This window comes from Mytilus californianus, unplaced genomic scaffold (genome assembly GCF_021869535.1).
Source record: "Mytilus californianus isolate M0D057914Y unplaced genomic scaffold, xbMytCali1.0.p SCAF_1, whole genome shotgun sequence".
NCBI classification, from domain to species: domain Eukaryota; kingdom Metazoa; phylum Mollusca; class Bivalvia; order Mytilida; family Mytilidae; genus Mytilus; species Mytilus californianus.
Genome location: NW_026262581.1, coordinates 46,160,623 through 46,187,450, shown reverse-complemented (window position 1 = coordinate 46,187,450; position 26,828 = coordinate 46,160,623). Strand labels below are relative to the sequence as shown.

At 31.6% G+C, this 26,828-nt stretch overlaps 1 protein-coding gene across 4 annotated transcripts; it reads right to left on the bottom strand.

The window, feature by feature from the left end:
- On the bottom strand, positions 1-25,980 carry LOC127704554 (fibropellin-1-like). 4 transcript variants are annotated; one of them, XR_007983365.1, is made up of 7 exons: positions 25,839-25,980; positions 20,857-20,993; positions 12,258-12,281; positions 8,786-8,893; positions 8,005-8,112; positions 5,838-5,981; positions 1-204 (listed from the first exon to the last, which is right to left on the bottom strand). XR_007983365.1 is itself a non-coding variant. In XM_052208652.1 (6 exons), the coding sequence occupies exons 2-6, from the start codon at positions 20,981-20,983 to the stop codon at positions 327-329; spliced, it is 390 nt and encodes a 129-aa protein (XP_052064612.1). In that variant the 5' UTR covers positions 20,984-21,005; positions 25,839-25,980; the 3' UTR covers positions 1-326. The 4 variants fall into 4 exon arrangements, 3 of the variants coding, with proteins under 3 accessions (XP_052064612.1, XP_052064601.1, XP_052064605.1); XM_052208652.1 differs by lacking the exon at positions 5,838-5,981 and having other exon boundaries at positions 1-349; positions 20,857-21,005; XM_052208641.1 differs by lacking the exon at positions 5,838-5,981 and having other exon boundaries at positions 1-349; positions 25,839-25,979.
- Positions 25,981-26,828: the final 848 nt, after the last annotated feature.

Here is a 26,828-nt window from a genome sequence, read left to right as displayed (position 1 = left end):
TAAATGTTCATATATATTTATTACAGAAAAGCAGACATCACTATTAAAGTAAGTAAACAAGAAAAATTAAAAAAACGGAACACTTTTTCTATTTATTTAATCCTGTCTCCCCTTTTTGGATTGTTGCACGTTCCATTTATAATTCTAGTATAATTTGTAAAAAAATATAATTTGTTTAAAATTTTGTCCCGTTATTTCTTTACACTTTTATTAAGATTTTACTTTGTCAAATCAAATAAAAAAATGTAGTGTTAAACATTGAATTTGCCGCCCATTAAAGTTTTATTTTCACAACATCGGAAATGGAACGTACACAGGATCCGCAATTATCTTCTTTTATTTGAATCATCTGAAAAGATAAACAAAACGAGCATACAAATATTGAAAAGTGCAGGTGCTTAACCTCACAGTAGCTATTAGTTTTAAAAGTGTATCGATTTAGAATAGGATAGGGATTAATAAAAGTTCTGCCACTTAATTTTAAAAGATAAAACAATGTGTTTAAAACTCCCCAAACTAGTGCCGTAGCGTATAGAATGATACATTTTCAAGTTAAAATTAGAAATTTAAGGCTAATGATATAAAAACAAAGTAAGTGGCAGTATTTTTCTTCGATTATAGTTCATTGTCTTTGCATCGGTTGTGCATTTGTTTACAGAAAGTGCTCTCTTGCACTTACACTTTGAGGTTTGAGAAATTGTTGGAGATATTTATAGACCTGGGTGTCACGTGACTACTTTCACTTTAGGAAATTAAAAAGGGCATTCTATGACATATTCGGGATATGTTAGATCGCAAAAATTACGTATAAGCAATATTGTTAAAGTCATTATAAGGTTTTTTATACTTGGATAAATTTGCTAGATTAAGTATAAAATGCAAGGTATATTTCAAAAAAATGCCTTAACACCGTTGCGTATATTTGAAAATGTTTTTGCGATATTTTTACAACCATACACTATTATATTTTTCATACATTTTTTTGGCGATATTTTCATGACAATTGACATAAAAATATTTTTGTGTTTGCTGGGACATTACAATATTAAATTGATAACCTCTTTGAATTGGTCAGTGTATTCAAAGGATCAATAAGTGAAAAGGAATCGTACAAAAATGTATCTAAGTTTATGAACTCTATAAACAACATGACAGTTAAAGAATGAGACATGTCGTTTGTAATACGTTTTCTACGAGTTCATTCAAATTGCTGAACCAAATGTGTGTAGGTATAAAATAATTAAGTAAAGGTAAGCAGTTATTAGTGGTAACGAAATCTCGGACTTAATGATTTACCAGTGATACATAGATACATTTCATTAAAATCTGTAACGCCACTATAGACACAGGCGTAGCGAACGAGATCCTGATGGATATTTGTTTATTAGGCATTCTTATTATGCGTCAGTTATCATTTTCAATATATGTCGCGGAATTTCAACTGCAGCTACGGAATTGGAGAATGTTGAGAATACCGCAGGAGTTGCGACGTCGCGTTTTACCTATTATATCTAGGGTTGACGTTAGTGCGGGACGTAGCCTTAGGATTCAGAATATATATGAAGAGAACGTAAAACTGTATGGTTGTGTTTCTCCTTTTTATGTTACGATAGTTGATTAAGCCCCGACATTTATTGTCTGTTGCCTTTGTCGGTAAAATAAACCACCTACTGACTGGATACTCGTGGAATAGTAAGTTTATTGTCCCCTCAGATACAACTATTGACCTCGGCTACGCCTCAGGGCAATAAAGCAAATCGGGGGACAATTAACTTGCTATTGCACTCATACCCAGTCAATAAGTATAAACTATCACATCCCCTTACTTTAATAAAGATATGCGATAAAAACATATTCTCCAAAAAAACGAACAACATTAAGATACAATGTATGTTATATGGCAACAACGGACGATAATCCTGACTTGGGACAAGCACAAAAAAATGGTTAAACTAGGTTTTGTTAGACCATTACTATCCCCCTTCTAAAATGCAATGAGAAAATAAATAAAATTTAGTTATCTCAATTCTAATGCAATTACTGTATAAGCTTAATATTTGATTAAAAATTACTTAAACTACTGTAAAAAGAATGTGACATCTTGCATTTAGGCTTTTAAAAAATCATGAAGATATATGTTCAAGTTGAGCTTTTTTTTTATATTTTACCTTTTTTTTTGTATGCATGTATATATTAATTAAATTGGATTTTACCTTTTTAATACGGCAACTTATTCAGTTACACTTATGTAACATAATTGAATTGATGCTATATTGCATTGAAATTGCATTAGAATTTGATAGCATTGTATTCTTTACTGAAACTTGAAAGGAATTTTTCAGGGCAATGAACAAACCAGAGGCAAGGGAAGTCTTGATTATAAATTTGAGTTATTTGTCTTCTCAAAATACTTTGAGCAACCCAACATGGATTTCCTTTGGTAAACAATTTTGTACGGGCATGTTCTTTTGTTACAAGATGATTGTATAGTTTTAAAAATGGTACTTTTTATAAGAGAATATTACTTTTAGTTTTTTATAGAAATCATGGAAGTATTTTTTTACCGTACATGCATGATACTTTGGACAAATGTATTCCATGTTGCAAAGACTACGGAACTTGTATTTTTTTCACCTTAGTTAATTATTAATATATGTATATATATATATATATACTGTTCAAATTATACATTGAATTGAATTTAAGATTGGTACACACTGTGAATAACTCTTATGTTCTTTGTTTACAGGGTTATTATTGCAATTTTGAAGATCGAAATATATTAAGTGATTCCATATTATTTGTTTTGGGGATACCAATTTTCCTGGTTAAAGTTTAAAACATGAAATAAATTGTTTAACGATGAACAAAATGTTTAGTAAACTTGTGTAGTTATGCCCCCCTTGTAGCGGAGGGGGCATTAAGTGTTACCCTTGTCCGTACGTATGTCCCATAATTGGTTTCCGTTCTCTAACTTTAGTTTGCCTCAACCAAATTTTATGAAACTTGTACACAATGCTTATTACTACAAAACACAGATCATGTTTGAATTTGGGTAGGGTCACTTTTACCATTCTAGAGTTATGCCCCTTTACAAATGGAAATTGCTGAATTTTCGTTCCCATTCTCTAACTTTAGTTTTCCTCAACCAAATGTTATTTTGGGAAATGCCACATTTACCATTCTTGAGTTATGCCCCTTTACAAATGGAAAAATTGCTGAATTTATAGTTTCTGTTCTCTAACTTTGAATTGTCTGAACCAAATGTTATGAAACTTATACACAATACTTATTACCAGAAAACACAGATCAAGTTTGAATTTTGGTGGCCTCAATTTTACTGTTCTAGAGTTGTGCCCCTTTATAAATAGAAAAATTGCTGAATGTTTCCGTTCTCTAACTTTAGTTTGCCTCAAATAAATGTTATGAAACTTATATGTATACTTATTACCACAAAACATAGATCGAGTTTGTATTTTGGTAACATCACTTTTACTGTTCTAAATTAGGCTCCTTTACAAATGGAAAATTTGCCAAATTGTCACTTTTACTGTTGTTGAGTTATGTCATATAATATTATATTGGCGAGGGCATCATCCGTGTCCCATGCACATTCCCCGTTTTTTTAGTAGGCCTTTTGTCAGAAATATTAAAGAATTGAATACCGGTAACTAAGGTATATTTTTAAATCTGACAACCAAAAAACTTAATTGCATTATATAGGATATTTGTTCTCGTATATTGTGTTTATAAAAACATTTTATTATCCACTTGTATTTCGTATTATATTTTATTTTATATACAACTTTATTTTATATACTGTCGAGAATATTTTGCAAAAATTCTGATCATTGATGCATATAAAATGATAATTACTACGTTTGTGTGTATCCTTTAAGGCTGTATTTACACTTTATTTTACTTGGTATTGAATTTATATATTGATGTACTTGCACCATTGAGTTTTTGCCTGTAAATATTCTGTAATGGGTTTCATTTATTAATTTTCTTGATTTCATTTAATAAAGTTCAAGCTATTTGCCTCTGGAATTGTTAGATTTCTTGTTGCAGACTTTGGATGGGTTGCAAAAAATATGTATGGACAGCAAATGAGCAATGCAATGAATGAAATCAACATTGACCAAAAAAATATATGCATGAAATCTAAAATTTGTCTGCTCCCGTGTTTCTACCAAGAGTTCAAAAGGAACTAGGTTCAATTTGTATATATAAACGGTTTTCTAAAAAATCATATTTTGGTGAAAAGAAGATGCTGTAGTTGAAGTGTTTTCTAGAAATCTGGTTTCATATATTTATAGTACTTATTTGTACTTGGACATCCTTCGCTTTGATTTTTTGGCTAGAGTTTTCCTGATGAAGATAAAACCAGAAAAGCGTTTTGGATGAATCAAATTTATATTTCAATTTTTGTTTCATGTCGTATTATCAGACTTGTATACTTATTTATTAAATATGTCTCAGATAGTATTAATCCCAAAAACAAACATGTGGTGTGAAACATGATCTACAGATTTTCAGAGTAGGTGTGGATTCCAAAATGTTGGCTGCCAGTTTACCCAATATGACATTCCCTTCGCCTTAATAACTATTGGAGAGTTTGATAGTTGAATCACCAGAACTAGTCCGTCTTATTTGCTGTTGTGAATTTGACAAAAAGAAAATAAGTGGAATAAATTAGTATTTCACTAGATTATAACAAGACGCGTGAATGTTTTTTTTTTTTTTTTTTTGGGGGGGGGGGGGGGGTAGGGGGGGGGGGTAATTTTGACAAATGCTTTGCGACTCAACAGATGGCTTAAATTTGAGTTGCTGATTGTAAAAATTTTCACTAATTTGTCGGCTTGATATCCGAGTTGCAAGGAATGAAAGCCTCGGTTCTTTGTTGGAAAAAAGAGGTTGAGATTGATTGATTGATTGATTGTTGGTTGCTTAACGTCCAGTGGCAAATATTTCATGCATATTCAGGACGAGAACAAGTTAACAATAAATACAATAGGTAGGTTCTGTAATAGGGGCTTCCGGGATTAAGGTCGGAAAAATTTAGACTGCCACGGGAATGAGGGTATATTGGATAGGGACAGAAATTTAGCCTTGCAACAGGTCACCTACGGACCCCTCAAAGAGTTGTTGCAAGGGTTCTTAACGTGCAAAGAGCGTGGCACTCTCTTTACACGAGGCATCGGATTTAACGTCCCCATTCTGACCGGACGTGGCTGCAAATTTGTACATCCCGCACAGCCAAACGGACGCCCCACTTTAGCACGGGTTTTACTGCCGGTCGGAGGAAGACCAATGGTGACCATACTTCTATTCCCCAGTCACCCTTGGGGGGGAAGAGGTTGAGATACAAGGAGTTTAACTTGTTGTAAGGTGTCATTACCATGGTTAAATCATACAATAAATTTTAGAAAAATAACTCCAGTATACACATTGATTCAATTCATATTTAGAGAGTCCGGGTATTTGATGATGATGGATTTTTTTCCAACTTGAATTGAAATATGAACGTCATCATCTTCATTATATTCTTATGGTAATGGCTCATTTTTAACCAGGGGTGACTTGAGAAAAAAATCACTGAGCTTGATGGATATATGGGTTTGAAGCAGTATAAATGTTCATATATATTTATTACAGAAAAGCAGACATCACTATTAAAGTAAGTAAACAAGAAAAATTAAAAAAACGGAACACTTTTTCTATTTATTTAATCCTGTCTCCCCTTTTTGGATTGTTGCACGTTCCATTTATAATTCTAGTATAATTTGTAAAAAAATGTAATTTGTTTAAAATTTTGTCCCGTTATTTCTTTACACTTTTATTAAGATTTTACTTTGTCAAATCAAATAAAAAAATGTAGTGTTAAACATTGAATTTGCCGCCCATTAAAGTTTTATTTTCACAACATCGGAAATGGAACGTACACAGGATCCGCAATTATCTTCTTTTATTTGAATCATCTGAAAAGATAAACAAAACGAGCATACAAATATTGAAAAGTGCAGGTGCTTAACCTCACAGTAGCTATTAGTTTTAAAAGTGTATCAATTTAGAATTGGATAGGGATTAATAAAAGTTCTGCCACTTAATTTTAAAAGATAAAACAATGTGTTTAAAACTCCCCAAACTAGTGCCGTAGCGTATAGAATGATACATTTTCAAGTTAAAATTAGAAATTTAAGGCTAATGATATAAAAACAAAGTAAGTGGCAGTATTTTTCTTCGATTATAGTTCATTGTCTTTGCATCGGTTGTGCATTTGTTTACAGAAAGTGCTCTCTTGCACTTACACTTTGAGGTTTGAGAAATTGTTGGAGATATTTATAGACCTGGGTGTCACGTGACTACTTTCACTTTAGGAAATTAAAAAGGGCATTCTATGACATATTCGGGATATGTTAGATCGCAAAAATTACGTATAAGCAATATTGTTAAAGTCATTATAAGGTTTTTTATACTTGGATAAATTTGCTAGATTAAGTATAAAATGCAAGGTATATTTCAAAAAAATGCCTTAACACCGTTGCGTATATTTGAAAATGTTTTTGCGATATTTTTACAACCATACACTATTATATTTTTTATACATTTTTTTGGCGATATTTTCATGACAATTGACATAAAAATATTTTTTTGTTTGCTGGGACATTACAATATTAAATTGATAACCTCTTTGAATTGGTCAGTGTATTCAAAGGATCAATAAGTGAAAAGGAATCGTACAAAAATGTATCTAAGTTTATGAACTCTATAAACAACATGACAGTTAAAGAATGAGACATGTCGTTTGTAATACGTTTTCTACGAGTTCATTCAAATTGCTGAACCAAATGTGTGTAGGTATAAAATAATTAAGTAAAGGTAAGCAGTTATTAGTGGTAACGAAATCTCGGACTTAATGATTTACCAGTGATACATAGATACATTTCATTAAAATCTGTAACGCCACTATAGACACAGGCGTAGCGAACGAGATCCTGATGGATATTTGTTTATTAGGCATTCTTATTATGCGTCAGTTATCATTTTCAATATATGTCGCGGAATTTCAACTGCAGCTACGGAATTGGAGAATGTTGAGAATACCGCAGGAGTTGCGACGTCGCGTTTTACCTATTATATCTAGGGTTGACGTTAGTGCGGGACGTAGCCTTAGGATTCAGAATATATATGAAGAGAACGTAAAACTGTATGGTTGTGTTTCTCCTTTTTATGTTACGATAGTTGATTAAGCCCCGACATTTATTGTCTGTTGCCTTTGTCGGTAAAATAAACCACCTACTGACTGGATACTTGTGGAATAGTAAGTTTATTGTCCCCTCAGATACAACTATTGACCTCGGCTACGCCTCAGGGCAATAAAGCAAATCGGGGGACAATTAACTTGCTATTGCACTCATACCCAGTCAATAAGTATAAAATATCACATCCTCTTACTTTAATAAAGATATGCGATAAAAACATATTCTCCAAAAAAACGAACAATATTAAGATACAATGTTTGTTATATGGCAACAACGGACGATAATCCTGACTTGGGACAAGCACAAAAATATGATTAAACTAGGTTTTGTTAGACCATTTCTATCCCCCTTCTAAAATGCAATGAGAAAATAAATAAAACGCTCATAAAAGAACATATTACGATAAAACCAAGTACAGGATAAGCACTTAACTCTAAAATCTTTAATCCATTTTGAAACTTCTAAATTGAAGACGTGGAATGTTAACCTGATCTATATATTTATTAATTGATTGATTTGTGGAATTATTGATTAATTTTTTGTAGCTTGTTAATCATCCAGTGGCAAAAATTGTTAGCTTATTTAGAACCATAAACTTATAAAATGAACAACTTATACAATTGGAAGGTTCTATAGTCAGCTGATGAATATAAAGGAAAGGCATATATGAATATATAATTTTGGTGTTTGATGGAATCTATAAAAAAGAAAAATAGATTGCTGTATTTCATAAGCTTACATGTACAATCTTCACTAGTGACTCCATTTTTGCACGCACATTTTGGCTGAAATTCATCAAGAAAACACGTCCCACCATTGTCACAGCTAAAGTTATCACATGGAGTACCTGATATTAAAATCAAGTGTTAGGTTAAAATAATACGAGAAAGGAAAGCCATTTGACGATCGTATATTGTCTTTTAAATATTTATTTTCTTTCTTTGTGTGTTGTGAGGTTGAAGTCTAATAGATGTATATTTCATTATTTTTGCAGTCATTCGCTCTATTCTTTGAAGTAAGAAATCCATATGTACATATACCGGTGTGTATTGTCACAAAAACTGCATTTAAAGTGTTTATTTATTTTTGCATACTCATAAAAAAAGATTGGAAATAAATAACCTTCACACGTTGTACTATTGTCTTCGAAGACATGTCACCCTACCCAGACACAATTATTCCGACTTCTAGTCTTGAAGCGGCTTCGTATTTATACTTTCGACACAGGGAATCGGAGGCCCAACCTTAGAGTGTGTTTAGCTTTGGATGGGATAACTCTAGGGACGACGACTTGCTAAACCTCAGTCAACCCTTAGGATGGACATATTGTATAACTGTCTTTAATTGTTGAAAACTTTATGTTGCCCTATAGATACCGTTTAGTATTTTCGTCGTTTGGTTGCTGTCTAATTGGCATACACCGCATCTCCTTATTTTCATATGTATTGAAAATAGCGATTATGTTAACGGTCATAATGCTTATAACTAAGCACGTTAAATGTGAATATCATATTACTCACTTTGGCATTGTAATCCTGTGAATCCGTGCAAACAGGTACAGGTAAAACTATAACCTGTCACCGAACAATTCCCACCGTGTTCACATGGGGAACTTGAACATGGCGTTACTGGAAAAGAATAAATATAGTAGATGAATGTAAACATAAGAAGACGTCGTATGGATGCTAATGAGAAAACTCTCCGCCAGAGACAAAATGACACAGAATGTGTATATTTAAATATGTGAGTTATTTTGTTCTAACCTTTTTGTGGTTAAATAAGTGGAAAGAAATGAGTTGCAGTAATAAAGTCGCCCAAAATAGTCATTTTGCCTTCGGTTTCAAATCTCCAATTCTGTGCAACAGATATCTCTGTTTCAGAAAAACATATGCATGTATAGTTGAAAGTTTCTTCATTATCCAATACTTGTAATTTATTTCTTTATGTAAATATTTTATTCGGTTATGGTAGTTGTTCATTCAACATTTTAATATTTCTAAATTTTAGTTTCTTCACTAAAAAGGTATTTATGACAGCCTTCGTTAGTTATGTTTTGATATTGATGAAATCAAACTCATATAATGAAAACGATTCTCCTATACTCTTATGAATGAACGGAGATGTCTGGTATGGCTCAATGGTAATGCAATCAACTGGTAAACATAACAAAAAACATCCCAGAGGGCAACAAACAGTCTTCCATAATAAACAGGTTTCTACACAAGATATCAAGTCAATTGTCTCTAGTCTATTTAAAGTAATGAATATTTAACAGCAACAAGCATTGAACAAGGTCATGCTTCTTGATGCTATCTATGACGTATTTACACTAAATACATTGGATGTGTACTAATTTACATTTAAGTCATGGGGATTATGGTTTATTTTAAGTTGAATTTGGACTCTGGACTATTATTTTCTGCTAGTATTCTTAGATCTGTTTTTTTTTTTGTGTGACATGTTAATTGTGTCTGTGCTTTGTACTTATTTTACATGTTATGAGGTAAGCCCTTTCCGATTTTTTTTCTAAATTCTAAATATTGTTTCTATGGTTGTTTTTTTAAACAAAACTGACACAGGTAAAGGGGGAGGTTTGAGCGCTAATAATATAACCAACATGTTAAATAACGCAATATTTGTATGGGTTTGTCACTAGCCAGGAACGGTTATTTGGTGTTTACTGCAGTATTAATCAAGTCGTTCATTTTCTTCTTTAAATTGTTTCACATTTTGTCATTCAGTGGCCTTTTATGGTTAACTGTACGGTAGAATGTAATCGCATTGTTGAAGGCCTTTCATTTTCACGTCTGTGTCCTTTATAAAGATAGGAAGATGTGGTATGATTAAGACTACTACATGTACTCACCAGAGACCGTAGATGTTATCAACTATTGGTCACTGTACGGCCTTCAATAATAGGCAACCGCATCACATTAACAAGCAACAAAAGGTCTTTAAATGGAGGAAAATTAAAACAATGCATACAAGAAAACCAACGGCCTGATTTATGTGTAAAACAATAAACATGAAAAAAGTGATATACGGCAACACACGACAACCACTGATTTACAGGTTCATGTCTTGAGACAGGCACAAACAGAATGTGGAAGAATTAAACATTTTTGCGACTTCCAAATCCTCCTCCTAACCTGGGATATCAGAGCAGTAACATAACAAAATAAGAATAAACTGTAAAATTCAATTGAAAAAGGCTTGGCATCATATCGATAGAAAGTACAAAGAACAAAATACTAAATACATAAAGAACCGGTCTGAGAGAATCAACATTGCTAAAAGTTAAATCAAGGCCATTATCATATAATAAAAGAATCATGTACCCAAGACAAAATATGAGTCAGTACACATCTAACGGATTTTGTATAAAGACGTCGTAAATAGTCTGAGAAAAAAATTACTTTTTGCAACGCCAAAATATAAGCAGCAATAGGATGTAAGGCATTGGGCATTAATAACTGTAAAATAATACATATTTGATTATGTTTTAATTTATTGATTTCAAAATCAATGTTACTACCGATAAAAACAATATTTAAAGATCTTATTTTAAGATTGAATTGATTACCTTTGACAATAAGTCAGTTTATTCAAAGGATCGATTTATGAAAAGGGATCGTATTTAAATTCAGAGCTCTACAAAAAACATGACAGTTATAGGATGAGATATTTCGTTTGTAATACGTTTTCTTCAAGTTCCTCCAAATTGCTGAACCAAATCTGTGTGGTTATAAAATAATTTAGTAAAGATTAGAAGTAATTTGTGGTAACAAAATCCCTCACTAAATGATTTACCAGTGATATATAGATAACGTTCAATAAAAACAGTAACGTTACTACAAACACAGGCGTAGCAAACGAGGTCCTGATGGATATTTGTCGTATAAGCAATCGTACTACATATCCTTATTTTGATCAAGATATGCGGTAAAAACATATTCTCCAAAACACGAACAACATAAAGATACAATGTATGTTAATCGAAAACAACCGACGAAGATTCTGACTTTGGAAAGACAAAAGAAAATGATTAAACTAGATTTTGTTAGACCATAACTATCCATATTGTAAAATTCAATCAGTATATAAATAAAACGCCCATAAAAGAACATAATACGATAAAACAAAGTACAAGATAAGCATTTTACTCGTAAAAAAAGGTTTAACATGAATCTGTTGTTCATTTTTGAATTTTTAAATTGAAGACGTAGAATGTTAACCTGATCTATATATTGATTGATTGGTTGGTTGATTGATTTATTGATTGTAGCTTGTTGATCATCCAGTGGGAATTATTTGTTGCTTAACCATAAACTAAAAAAAATCAACAACTTATACAACAGGAAGGTTCTGCAGACAGCTGATGAATATAAAGGAAAGGCATATATGTATATACAATTTTGGTGTTTGATCGAATCTATAAACAACATAAATATATTGTTATATTTTATAAGCTAACTTGTACAGTTTTCACCAGTGAATCCATTTTTGCACGCACATTTTGGCTAAAATTCATCAAGAAAACACGCCCCATCATTATCACAGCTATAGTTAACGCATGGAGTACCTGCCATAATTATCAATCGCTCTGATGAGTTAAGCACTTTTCAACTGATTTTTTCTATTATAGTTTTTCTTATGATGTGCTGTAGCACCACTGTCCCAGGTAAGTGGAGGGTTGAGCGCTAACAAATATGTTTAACCCCCCACATTCTTTATGTTCCTGTCCCAAGTCTGGAGCTTGTAGTTAAGTGTTTGTCGTTGGCTCATGTCTGTCATATTTGTTTTTCGTAAAATATTTTGCTATAGATTAGGCCGTTAAATTCCTCAGTTGAATTGTTTCATATTTTTCATGTCGTGCCTTTTAAAGCAATATTGCAACGTTTCAATCAAAATACCATTAGCTTAAACAATCATCGCCTGCCCAAAACTGTATTATGTTTTGAAAACAATATGCATTTACAGATGTTAACTTACATTGATTTCCAGAATTTGTGTCTCCTGAAATATAAAAAAACGATGTCTATCAATTGAGCGTAATTGTTTGAGTCAATGTTTTCTTTTAAATTATAATGCAATTGAATTTCTATGTACACATAATAACCATTATAAAATGATCAAGAGCAACTGTGTCACTACGTCATGACATCAAACTGACATTGCCTTTTTTAAACGTGAATGCAGGACTTCCTTTATAGGCATTTCATTTATGGATTAGATTTAGTGATATATGGACTTATTTATAATTTTATATTTATAATTTAGGAAATTTTAATAAACTGTATTTTGGACGTTAGATGACACAACGGTGCAATGAAATGGTAGAAATTGTACATAATGTATAAATAAAGGCAACAGTAGTATACCGCTGTTTGAAATTCATAGATCAATTGAGAAAAAAACAAATCCGGGTTACAAACTAAAACTGAGGGAAACACATCAAATATAAGAGGAGAACTACGACACAACAGAAACACAACATTAAATTGTAACACATACTTCCGAAATGTTAATTATGCAATTTTTTAGTGAGGAATTATCTTTTGTTCATTTACAGTTCAATTTAATAAATTTAAAATCTGAGTTACAACTTAATTGTATTCCACAGGAAATTTTGTTCCAGCTGTTTACATCAAATACTATCTTAGTAATTTAAACATAAATTCAAATCCAGAAGTTATTTTAATTTCCTGTTTCAATTGTATTTGTATATTTGAAATAACCATTCTTACTTCCTCTGGATACAGTAATTTGAAATTTGGTAAGGGTATTAGCTAAAGATTTAATTTATATTTAGTTTTGTTTTTCTTTTTTCTTCTTTTTTGCATTGTTTCGATATTTCTTATTTTTCTTGTATTTTTGAAGTTCTAATTATTAAAATAATTGAATTAACCATATCAATTTATTGCACCAATAAAAAATAAACTTATGTTGATTTTTTATTTATTTTAAAATTCAACTTTCAATCAATAATCCATTAAAAAAATGAAAACAACACGTTATAAATTCCATGCGTCAGAAGCGGATTTACCTGCACCAGGAACGCTCAACGCCAAATTTTTGAAAGCGAAAGATGTATAAGAATTGAAACAGTTGAAGACCTATACGACGATAAAAAGACCTAAAAAATAGCCAAATCCATCTAAAATCAACTTTGCCTGAAGCAGTTAAAACCTCAGTTTCTTATTAATTTAAAAATCTATAAAGGACAATTCAAGCTGATAAATGTGCTTCGTGGCATTTGTGACTCATTTATATTTCTTTGTCTGTATATATGTCTAAACAATAGGATAATCCCTTACTCAGAAAATGATGTACATTCATTCTTCATAATTATGGAACATCAAAGCCTACATTTTCATTGGCAGAAAGCACTTTGATTTTTTTTAACTAAATATTAGCACATACTTACAACTTCTCGTCCAATTAAATTGCTTGAATTTGCCTTCTAATTTTCATAGTACATACTTTTTCCGTGTACTAAGTAAATATGCATGAATGACCACAAAGGGTAAGATTTCATCGTATTGTAATCACGATATTAAAACAAAAGTTGCCACTGGCTATTTTGGAATAAATTTTGTGTCCAAAATTTAAAAAAAAGTTTGTTATTAGTTTTCACATTGATTTTTAAATAGCAGGCTATTAAAATCTTAGGATTTAAAAAAAAATAATTTTGATTTTGTCAATTTTAAGTTTCTTTCATTTGAATAAAGAATAACAAATATTGTCCTAAACACCTTGATTAGAGTACAACGCTATCTTATAATTGTGGCAATTTATCATCCATGCAATTGCTATGTCCACAAAAAAGTGTGTCCTATGAAATCTTGTGAAGCGAAATGAAGGCAACTTTTTTTTTATAACTTTCGTTAGGAAATTGATCTATTTTATCTTGAATTGAAAAATCGTGGTAATATCTGAAGGGATATATATATATAATTTTTGCACCTTTTGTTTGTGGTATACCATCTTTTCCGCAAGTTCATTGTTTAGTATTAAATTAATAGTTAAGATCCATTTTGTTACATCTGGTGATCCGTTTATTTGGCAATCGCCAATGGCAGTCAGCAGGGTTTAAGAACATCCGTTGTTCGACCTGTTTATCAAATGCGTTTTGTTAAAATATACTTTCTCACTTTTTTTGGTCTTTTGGAAAATGTTGTTTGTGCTGTATTTAGTTCCCTCTACCAAGAAATTTATTTTGCATGCACACGTATAAAAATTGCGGTTTTTATCCAACGCAATATTTAATCCTAGGTTTAAACGTTGTTTTTATTTTGAAAAAAACAAACAAACTAAAAACCCTATAATCTTTGATTTATTGGTAGTTGTTTCTAATGCCTATCCGCTAGACTATCTATGGGCACATATATCTATATGTTTATCTTTATTATAGCTTTAGTTGTACTGTGAAATTGAAAATTATTTTCAAAACATTACAGCTTCTACTGCAATTTAATTATATATGCCTGCTAATGGCCAATTTATTTTGTCGTCTTACCGTTTAAAGAAGTACACGTAGTAATACATCGCTTTATATCAATATAAATACTTACACCAGCAGCTACCATCTTTCATTCTGGAGTCAAGGGCCTTTTGAAATCACATATTTTACTATGATGCTAGTGGTTAAATTCAATAAACATAAAACTTAGTTAATGAACTCCGTTTTACAAACACCTGTGATACAAGCAGTGAGCCAAAATAAACTGTCAATAGACCAATTAAAAGATTACCTGAGTTGTAAATATGTGCTAAATTAGATAGTCTATAAAAAGGTATATACTATGAAATAAAGTACTCGGGGCAAGGCCTTCACTCTAAATTTCATAGTACATACCTTTTCATAGACTAACCGATATGTATTTGTAATTTAGGCTCACATATAATGCGACTAATTAAGAAAGGAACTGTACTTTTGAAAAGTCGTGACAACAATAGTTTAAGTACGAGACATAATGGATGAGCGTTAGTACGTTGAAGGGGCATACGCTGTTCATATTTATCGATTTGACTCAATTTTTTTATATTTTATTTATAACATACTAAAAAGAATATCTAAGTTTAACCCAAAAAAGGAGACACTTAAAAGTAACTGGAAATTAATCGATTTTTATGACCACTTCAAAGATCTTCGACCGGAAATGAATTTTGATGGACAATGAATCAACTGAAGAAAGTAATAGTTGTGTTTTCAATGAGCTTGATGCTGAAATAACAAATAATGAAGTTGAGCAGGTTATTAAACTATTGAAGCGTAGTAAAAGTCACGGACTTGACCTTTTCTTAAACGAATATTTCATTGAACTTTGCGACTTTTTGCTTCCATTTATAGTCGAGTTATTTAACGCTGTTCTCGAGAATGAACACTTTCCAAAGTCTTGGTGCGAAGCAATAGTCATACCGGGTTATAAACATAAAGTTAACGTGAATTTTACTAATAATTACAGCGAATAATCCTCTTCAGCGATTTAGCCAAGTTATCTACAGCTGTTTTAAACCAAAGACTGCTAAAGTGGGCATGTACAAACGACATTATAAGTGACGCACAATTGGGATTTAGACAAAGTCATTGCACGGCAGATGCAATATTCGTACTGCACTCTCTTATATAGATATTTTTATTTATATATAAATAGGACATTATCAGATAAGAAACGACTCTTCTGCTGTTTTGTTGACTACAAGAGAGTGTTTGATAGCATAAATTGTACAAAACTTTGGATGAAGCTTTCACAAGTGTTTCACATATAGGAATCCGTGTTAAGTTATTGACATGTGTGCGTTCTATGTACGAAGTGACACAGTCTTGTGTTCGTTTCAACGGTTCGTACTCTGAACTTTTTGAAGATCAAATCGTTTTACCCCAAGGTGAGGTTTTATTGCTTATATTCTTCTCTTTTTATGTCAATGACTGCAAAATGTCCTACTTAATCGATGGATGTATCCCGCTTGAGCTGAGAGATTTAAGTCTTTTTCTTCTAATGTATGCGGATGATGTGGTGCTATTTTCGTAAACAATACAAGGTCGACAGTCAATGCTGAATTCAATTAAACTATATACTGTAAAAAACGATTTGACAGTTAACATTGACAAAGCTAAGGTAGTTGTGTTTCGAAACGGAGGTCTAGTCAAGGATTATGAGAGATTGGTCTACAATAACTAGAGCTTAGAAACGGTCGATGACTCCTGTTATTTGGGATTTAATTGAAAATACAATGGAAAATTTCTATTTTCACAGAAGACGCTGGCATGACAAGGTCGAAAATCAATGATTGCCATGTTATCTACGTCAAGGAATTACTATTTAAACACTCAAACTCTCCTGTCTCTATTTGTTGTGTACGTAGGTAGTGTAATTCCATATGCATGCGAAATCTGGGGATTCTATAAAGTTGATGATGTCGAAAAATTCCACTTGCATTTCTGCAAAAGACAACTTGGTGTCTACAAATCAATGTTATGATATACCTGGAACTAGGAAGACTATCAATGATTGTTTCAAGAAAAATTCAAATTTTTAAATATTGGTTCAAAATCCTGTCAACAAATAACTGTATTTTAAGCTCCGTATATAAAGAAATATGCATCGATATTGATCGAAATCGTTCAAAAACTGTAAATTGGGCAAAGTTAATTAGAGATGAGCTAAACAACATTGGACTTGGAGATATGTGGTTTAAACAGTCAGATCTCGTATTTGAGATTGATTTTCCTCTTATTAAGCAACGACTTTTAGATATTAAAAACGTCAGATGTATTCGTTAATTGATAGCAGTAGTAAGTGTCGTATCTATAAATACATTATAATTTTATTTGACGAAGTATATCCCTACTGTGTACCGGAGAGCACTATCTAAAATAAGACTTTCTTTGCATTCGTTAGCAGTTGAAACTGGACGATACCAAAGCGTTCATTTGTCACGTCGTACATGTATAATTTGCCGTCAGTGTATTGAAGACGAATTTCATTTTATCTTAGTGTGTCCAAAATATAAGGAACTTAGAGTAAAATTCATCAAGAAATATTACTGGTCTAGGCCAAGTGTGTTTAAATTCATTGAACCTTTGAGTATAAAGAATACCAAACAGTTAACGAATTTAGGAAAAAACATTTTTACTGCATTTAAGATCAGAGACAACATTATAACATGAACATTCTTTGTCTGTTTAAATGTTTACTTTGAAGTTTTTATATTGATACCGATAAACTGTAAAGTTCATGGTAATACAGAATTTGAATTTAATAAGCCAAAATGCCGGAGAAAACGACGGGAAATCAAACAAAGTGTAGTAGTCAGTCGAGAACCAGCTTTACTTTTTCAGAGACAGAAAACTCAATTTACTTTCGTCATAATAATAAAGTCACAATGACGTCATGAATATCACGTCATTGCTTCAAAATAAACTTAGTTGAGCGAAGGTCAATATAGTGGTCATGACTCATGAAGTATTTAGTGTATTGAAAGTTGCAATGTTTTGATTTATAATGCATGATTATTACAATTGATGAAACTCAGTCATGTTATTATGACCAATATGTTGTAATAACAATGAAACGAGTCTTTTTGAATATCGGCATAATGAAAATGTATTCGATGACGACTTTTTTTTTATCGAAGACACTACATACACACTTATTGTATTTTATTGGCGCATCGTAATCTTCAACAGTGTATTTGAATACAAGTTTTAAATGATTTAAATTTACTACAATACAAACAATTCTTTGCTCTCTTTCAGAAAATGTCATCTAAACTTGTTGTAATGAAGTTAGTATAACATTTGTCAAAGAAAGATCCAATTGAATGATGTTTGATTGTCATTTCGAAGTATTTGTGACTAAAAGGATTTACACTTTACCTTGGCTTCTATTTTGCTGGCAACTTATTTATCGTTTGAGGGGGAAATATTTGAATCTACATATTAAATGGATAAAAAAAAATATCAAAATTCTCTGCTCTATAGATTTTCCTAAATGGAATCTAAAACTTAGCATAATTAATGCATAAATTAGATTTTGATTTGCGAACTACTGCTTATAAACTGTTACACTTCCCATGCTATGTGATGTAGAGACATGCCTCATAAATGTCAGCTAAAAGACAAATTTATAAAAAAAATTGAAAGTTTTCTTTGACAAATTTTATACTAACTTTATAACAACAAGTTTAAATTACATTTTCTTACGACTTCAAGGATAAATACTATGCCTGGTCTTTTCTGTTTACTTATTTATGTATTATTGTACATTGCATACACTTACGTCAATCGTTTGTTACCAACCGACTGTCCCTAGTATAGATAAACACATCTTCTCTCTTCAAATCCTTTTAAGATGTTTTTATTCTTATTTAGACTACAATATTTCAAGTTTATGAAAATAATGTATGATTTGAGGAGGATTATTTAACAGTGGCTACATCCTGAAAATATACCCATTCATATATTTGACATCATGAAAAACAGACCCATTCCAGCTTAATACCTATCATACCTTTATATTATACTTCATACAATAATCTGGAATTTCCATGGGATATTTAAAATGTGTTATTTCGGTATATTCCGTACTAACTCCGCCCCCTAAACAATGTTTGGTAGCCCTGCTAGTTCACCCCGATGTATCACCCTCCGGTGACCGGAAACTGCGTTCGCAATACGTATGCACAGTTGGCATAAAGGAGTGATATATTGAAAAGTGTATTCAGTATAATATAACATATACTGCCTGTAGTATCTCGTGTTACGCCGGAATAACACTCTCTATTACAGGCAGTTTGTGTATATTATTATACTGGGATAATATATCCCAGCTAATCCTGCAATTTGATTTGCTACCTTGACAGTGTATATATAAGCCTATATTCACTGTGAACAAAAATAAAATAAAAAATGTAATAGTAATTAAAATTTGAAATGAGGGCAGACGAGTATAATAAAATTGTTATTCGGGCTTCACAGGGACGATCCAGAAGAACATATAATATGGGAAGTGAAAAACATGGCAGATGTATTGTAAGTTGTAAGAAAACTGACAATTCTCCTTTCCGGTGCACAGAAGTTCGTTCACCTCAGTTTTCACTGAGTCCGTGTTCCTCGTAAGGGTTGATTTGGCCATTGTATGTTTTTCTTGTCCACGGGCATTTTTTTGTTCCTTTATTTCCCTTATTCTTGACTAGAACTTTGGTTTCCTGCCCTTTCTGCTGACCTAGTGACATTTACTGTTGAGTCTGTTTTTTGTGATATACATTTGACGTGACTCTGTACTTATGTATCCCGTCATACTTTGAACCACAATATTATTTTATTTATTAATATTACTGTTACTGTTAAGTCTTTTTTTTTTGTGATATCCATTTTACGTGACTCTGTACTTACGTATCCCGTCATACTTTGAACGACAAAAGTATTTTATGTCTACCTGTGCGAATTTCAAACGCGCGATTTTACGCCAGTACTTAAAACCTTCCATCCTTTATGGGTGGATTTTACATAGATATATAAAATCGTATAATAATAAAGTAAAATGAGGATGTTAAATTTGATGTATGCCTTTTCGTGCTTCTTCGTTACATTTGTTTGTTTTTATAGTGATTAAGATGATAACACAATGTTGACTGCTGTACCCCTATTTTTCAAATTTTTACCTATTGTGTCTGTTTGTTTTGTTCACGCATCGTTGTCAATATAATGGATTTTGATGCGACTGTCATACAAGTGAGAGGTTTAACTAGCTATAAAACCTGGTTTAATCCATCATTTTCTACATAAACAAAATGCCTGTACCAAGTCAGGAGTATGACAGTTGTTATCCATTCGTTTGATGTGTTTGAGCTTTTGATTTTGCCATTTGATTAGGAACTTTCCTTTTTAAATTTTTCTCGGAGTTCAGTATTTTTGTGATTTTTACTTTTGAGCAAAACAATCCTGAATTATACCATGATTTAAACCTGCCTACTAGCAGGTCTAAATTAAATCAAGATTAAACTGGTATTTCAACCAAGTTTAATTCAAACCACTTTTATGAATACGGTTTAATTTCAAACTTAGTTTAAATTTAAACCACCTCTATGAATACGGGCCTTAATATGTAAAGTCAGACACTTTTGTTCCTATGGTGTGTGGTTACACCACTGTTCAAAGTTAAACGAAGGATAGGGCGCGCGCAAACATGTTTTACCCCGCCACATTTTGTATGTGCCTGTCCCAAGTCAGGGACCTGTAATCCGGTGCTTGTAGTATGTTACTGTATATAATATATGTCTTCCGTTTGTTGTTTTGTTTATAAATCAGGACGTTTGTTTTTTCATTTAAGTTCATTTACATTTTGTTATGTCGGGGTCTTTTATGTCTTGATATGTGGTAAGGGTTTTGCTCATTGTTGAAAGCAGTCCGGAGAATTATAGTTGCTAACATCTACGTCATTTGGTCTCTAGTGGATAGTTTTCTCATTGACCATTAATACAACATCATGACCTTTTGTCCTGATAATAGCATTGAAATTTCTAAAAGCATTATGATATTTGCGAAAATGTGCGAGCTTTAAAACAAATATGCATATATATCTACCTTTATATTCACTCCAAATAAATAGGCTTACGAATATCACTGTAGTGGACAGAAATAAACATGCGGCAATTTTCAATTTCCGATTTGTACTCGACGAAACTGTTGTTTCCGTAGATGACTTGTCCATACCTTTATACCTAGAAAATAATCTATTAATGGTACAGTGAATGAGCATTTGACTTTAATTTTGCTACAAAATTTGCTCCCTTGAGTTTATGTAGGACTCATTAAATATACCAAGGTTATAATTTAATACGCCAAACTCGAATTTTTTCTTCTTAAGACTCATTGGTGTCGCTTGGATCAATAGATATAAGAAGATGTAGTTTGAGTGCCAATGAGACAACTCTCCATCCAAGTCAAAATTTATAAAAGTAAACCATTATAGGTCAAAGAACGGTCCTCAACACGGAACCTTGGCTCACACCGAACAGCAAGCTATAAAGGGCCCCAAAAATTACTAGTGTAAAACCGTTCAAACGGGAAAACCAACGGTCTAATCTATATAAAAAAAAACGAGAAACGAGAAACACTTATGAACCACATCAACAAACGACAACTACTGAACATCAGATTCTTGACTTAGGACAGGTGCAAACAATTGCAGCGGGTTTAAACGTTTTAATGCTACCAAACCTTCACCCTTATCTTAAACAATAGTGTAACATCACAACATAGAAAGACACACTATAAAATATCTATTGAAATGGATTAACTCAATCAAAAGCCATATTAACACCAGTGAACATACCCTGAACAAATAAATTTGATCTATGATACAATGTAAATACAAAATGAATAAACTAAGAGAAGAATAATTAAAGTAACATGTTAGCACAGTTTGAAACCAAAAAAAAAATGTGAAGTTGAAAACATTTTGTTTTTAATTCTTGACTGTAATTTGGTAGTGTTTCCATGAATTTTTATTGAAATATTTCTTCCTTACTCGACGAAACTGTTGTTTCCGTAGATGACTTGTCCATACCTTTATACCTAGAAAATAATCTATTAATGGTACAGTGAATGAGCATTTGACTTTACTTTTGCTACAAAATTTGATCCCTTGAGTTTATGTAGGGCTCATTAAATATACCAAGGTTATAATTTAATACACAAAATTCGAATTTGATCTTCTTAAGACTTATTGGTGTCGCTTGGATCAATAGATATAAGAAGATGTGGTATGAGTGCCAATGAGACAACTCTCCATCCAAGTCAAAATTTATAAAAGTATACCATTATAGGTCAATGTACGGTCTTCAACACAGAGCCTTGGCTGACACCAAACAGCAAGCTATAAAAGGCCCCAAAAATTACTAGTGTAAAACCATTCAAACGGGAAAACCAACGGTCTAATCTATATATAATATGAGAAACGAGAAACACTTATGAACCACATCAACAAACGACAACTACTGAACATCAGATTCTTGACTTAGGACAGGTGCAACCAATTGCAGCTGGTTTAAAGGTTTCAATGGTACCAAACCTTTACACTTATCTTATAGAATAGTGTAACATCACAACATAGAAAGACACAATATAAAATATCAATTGAAATGGCTTAACTCAATCAAAAGACATATTACCACAAGTAAACATACACTGAACAAATACATTTGATCTATGAATTAATGTAAATACAAAATAAATAAACTAGGGGAAGAATAATTAAAGTAACATGTAATACAGTTTGAAACCAAAAAAAATGTGAAGTTGAAAACATTTTGTTTTTAATTCTTGACTGTAATTTGGTAGTGTTTCCATGACTTTTTATTGAAGCATTTCTTCCTTACTAGAAAAACAATTTCTTCCATTAAGTATTGGTCACTGGATGTCATACAAACAATCAATCAATCAATCAATGAGTCAGTATGAAATATGCGTCTCTTTATGTTCTGCAAAGTGCCAATCAATCAATAAATCATTTCATTAATCAACCGACCAATACATCTACCAACCAACCAAACAATCATTTAGAAGCATGTTAAACTAAAAGAATATGAAATGACCATCATCAGCAATCGTTTGCTAAAACAGTTATTTGCTAAAACAATTATCTTATATTTATTGTAGCAAAGGCATAAAAGATATCAATGTGCAGAGTAAAAAGTAGAGTAACAAAAATATCAAACTCCAAGGAAAAATACAAACGGAAAGTTATTAATCAAATGGCAAAATCAAACGTTCAAACATATCAAATGAATGGAGAACAACTGTCATGTTCCTGACTTGGTACAGGCATTTCCTTATGTAGAAAATGGTGGATTAAACAAACCTGGTTTTATAGCTAGCTAAACTTATCACTTGTATGACAGTCGCATCTATGATTAGATTAGACTTTTTAGATAATCCCTTACTTAAATGTCTCGACTCCAGACTCTCGACATTTTTAAAAAAAATATTAAAAACATCATCTTCAAATATATATTTCCAGAATAAAAAAAAAAACAATCAAAAGTGTGAAGTGAGGATTTTGGAGGTCTGTTATAACAATCTCTACCTATTGCTCAATTGACAGGCGTTCCGAAAAAAATATTAAAGCGATAAATTCTCTCCAAACTAAATCCATATGAGGAATTTACAAGACATGATGTTGCGTAATCTGTAAAAAGTTTGAGAATTAAGTTTCTCTAATTTTCATGCTATTTTCACATTTCTCAATCGGTTTGAGAAAAATATTTCTCATCTCTAGAGAAAACTTTGTTCTAGGCAATTGGTTGGTCGAAATGCAATCATGACGTCAAATTTTCTTGATTTCTACTGAATGTCCTATTGTGACGTCATGAAAAAAGGCGACCATGCCTGATGACGTCACATATAAAGAATACAACTTTCTGCAAATCTTTGAAAAGGAAGGATAGACTTTCTTTAGATATCGCCCAAAAATCATTAGAGAAACAGATTCCACCACTTTATCTCGTGAATTACGATATTTCTCTACTCTCAACAGTTAAATTTTAAATATTCAAAAAGCCTCGCGTTCGAATTTTAAAATTTAACTGTTTCCAGTGGAGAAATATCGTAACACACTTGATGAAGTGGTGGAATCTATATATTTCTTGGAGTCGGCTGTTTGAGATCACAAGTAATATGCTGGTGAATTCATTAAGATTTTCAATTGACAATTTCACAATCTTCTATCATAAACTGATTGTTCCTGTAATTCAGACATTCATCTTAGAAAACATCTCCGTTTAGATGGTCACACTACAATATTTCAGATCTTGTGTTTCTTCTCATGAAGTCCTTGATAGAAGGTTGCTGCTTACAAGGAAGCTTTTGAACAAAAAAAAATCCTATTGGTAAAGTTTGTGTCATCCCTTCGAATTTTAAAGGAAGTAGTCATGATTTGGTTGACTGCTATTGAATATATGTGTCATAGATGACCACGAATATGTTTCCATTGTCGTAACCACAATCCCATTTTCTTCTTTTTAAACAAAAAAAAAGAGTGTACCTATAGGTAAGTTTGTCAATTGAAAAATCCAGTGAGTTTATAAACATTTGAATATGACTAGATAATACGCATGGTTGAGCACTCTTATCTTCTACTATAATTATTCATTTTCATGAGTTTGATCCTCACATGGCATAACTTTGAAGGAATTTGTTTTATATGAAGATACTTAGTTTATTTCATCTCAACTTAATTGGAATCTGATACTTCTGATTTAGTATATCAATTCCTTTATTGTTTTAAGTTTAGACTACTTTCTAATCTTTTTCCTGAATTTATTGTAAACATATATTAGGTAATATATGTATTTGTAAAAGTGATTGGGTCAGCATTTGCCAATTATATCTAACCAAATTCTATAAATTTGATCCAACAAATTCATAGACCTGAAGAATACAGTGAATGTCATATCTGATGAAACAAACAAAAATTTGGAAGAAAGCTTTATGTTAACTTTTCATAATTTATCACAATTATTTAGTGACTCAATAAATCTAACCTCAAATTATAATTAACCCAGGAAAAGACAGTGAAAAATTATTAAACATCATTGAATGCAATATATATAGAAATAGTTTCCAGCAATTATTTTGAATGTCCCTTATGGTCATAGCTCCTAACATTTCTGTGGTTTTTTTTTCACCCCAGGATATTAAAATGTCTACGTTTGAGCGTTCCTGGTGAAGGAAACCAGGGAGAAGTGTTTCTGACGCACGACATGTATAAAGTGTTATTCTTATTTATTGTTCTTTTATGCTCTTCATTTCAACATCAAATTATTTACATTTCTAGGAGTTTTCTTCTTCCTCCAACATCTTTTTCAGGTAAAAAAATTAAAGATTGTGTAAAGAGTATAGTAACTATTTTTCTAATTTTGATTAGACGAAAAGTGAAACATTAGACTCAACTTCAAAAGAAAACTTTTTTAAATTGAGTGTGTAATGGATATAATGTTTTACATTTGTAGAGCTTACTAAAATTCAATTCACTGACACCTGAAGTATGAGTATTAATGATATATTTTGTGTTGTTTTGAATTTAAGGTGATATTGAATACAGTCTGTTCTGTAAATGGTCAGGGATAAAGCAGTAACCATTTCATCTTTAGTAAAGATAATTTGTTTTTGCGGACAAACTAGTCTTGTGTCGACTTTATAAAAAAAACCATCTCTGTTTGCTCATAACATACAAGAACATGTATAATTAATTTCTCAAATCATTCTAAATTACTGTTTACACTATAGAAAGGCTGATGTAAATGGCAGAAAAGAAATTGACAAATCAAACTTACCTATTACAATTGAGGAACATGTATACAATTGATTTGCATGGTCGTCATTTTGACAGATAGACATTTCTTTATTAGTAATTATTTGGTGGAACTTGCAACATTTATCTTATATAAGTTACATGCTAAGCTGATTTAGGGTGATGTACACACTAAGTGTCTGCAGTGATAAGCTAATTGTACATGTATCAAGTCTGAGCTAAATTTTGTATATGTAGAATGAAATTGTCTTACCTTTTTTATTATTGAAGACCTTTTCAAAGTATCCTTTTTTAGCAAAGATCTTTTTCCTTTTTTTAAAGATAAATTAAAACAGTAAGCAGCAACCGTAGAATTTATGTAACTTAATGAGAGTCATTTTAACATTATCAATTTATACAACGAGTTTCAGTTGACTGCATTTTAGGTATGATGTTATTATTTGTTAATGATATTTAAACGGAAAATCTTTAGGTCCAATTTTGATGATCAATATCCATTACATTTCTTTCTTGTTGTGGCCTTTGGTTTCCATTTCAATATTTGGTAATGGTGATGCAGTTTGAGCAGCAAAATAAGATTTATTTTTCTGATTTTTTTTTCTGCATTTACAGTTATAATGGTTTAATGTTTAGATACCATACACTTATGTACATTCATCGTATTTAGTCTCAACCAATAATAGTAAATTGTCATGATGACTTTTTGCAATCATGAGAAAATCATATTCCTTTTTGATGTTTAGCAATTTTTTTCACAGACCTATGATATTGTCATCATTATTTATCAAGCATCGCCGTTCAATTTTTGTCCAATGGATACTAGTTCAACCTTTATCAAAATCAAATATAGTTTTGCACATGATAAAACGTATTTCATGTTCTTTTTGTAGTAAAAATAAATATTATACCTAGCGTTAAAACTATACATGTGCAAAATTTGCAGCTCGCTATGCTTAATTGTTATTTTTATTTCTTTTCTTTAATTTAACAAGATAAAGGCTTTTACACGTTACTAGGGGTTTTCTTTTTAAAAACAAAGATGCATTTTTCATACCCCTAAAGCAAACGATGGGCGTTGAAAAAAGCAACATATTGGGAAATCCTCAACACTAGAATCGATGTTTTACCTGTTTGTACTGGTATGAATGTCATGGTATTTCAATAATAGTTTGACAACTAAGGGTTCTAGCAGAGTAATGGCAAATGTCTGCACATATGACCAAATTTAAATGACTTAAGTTAC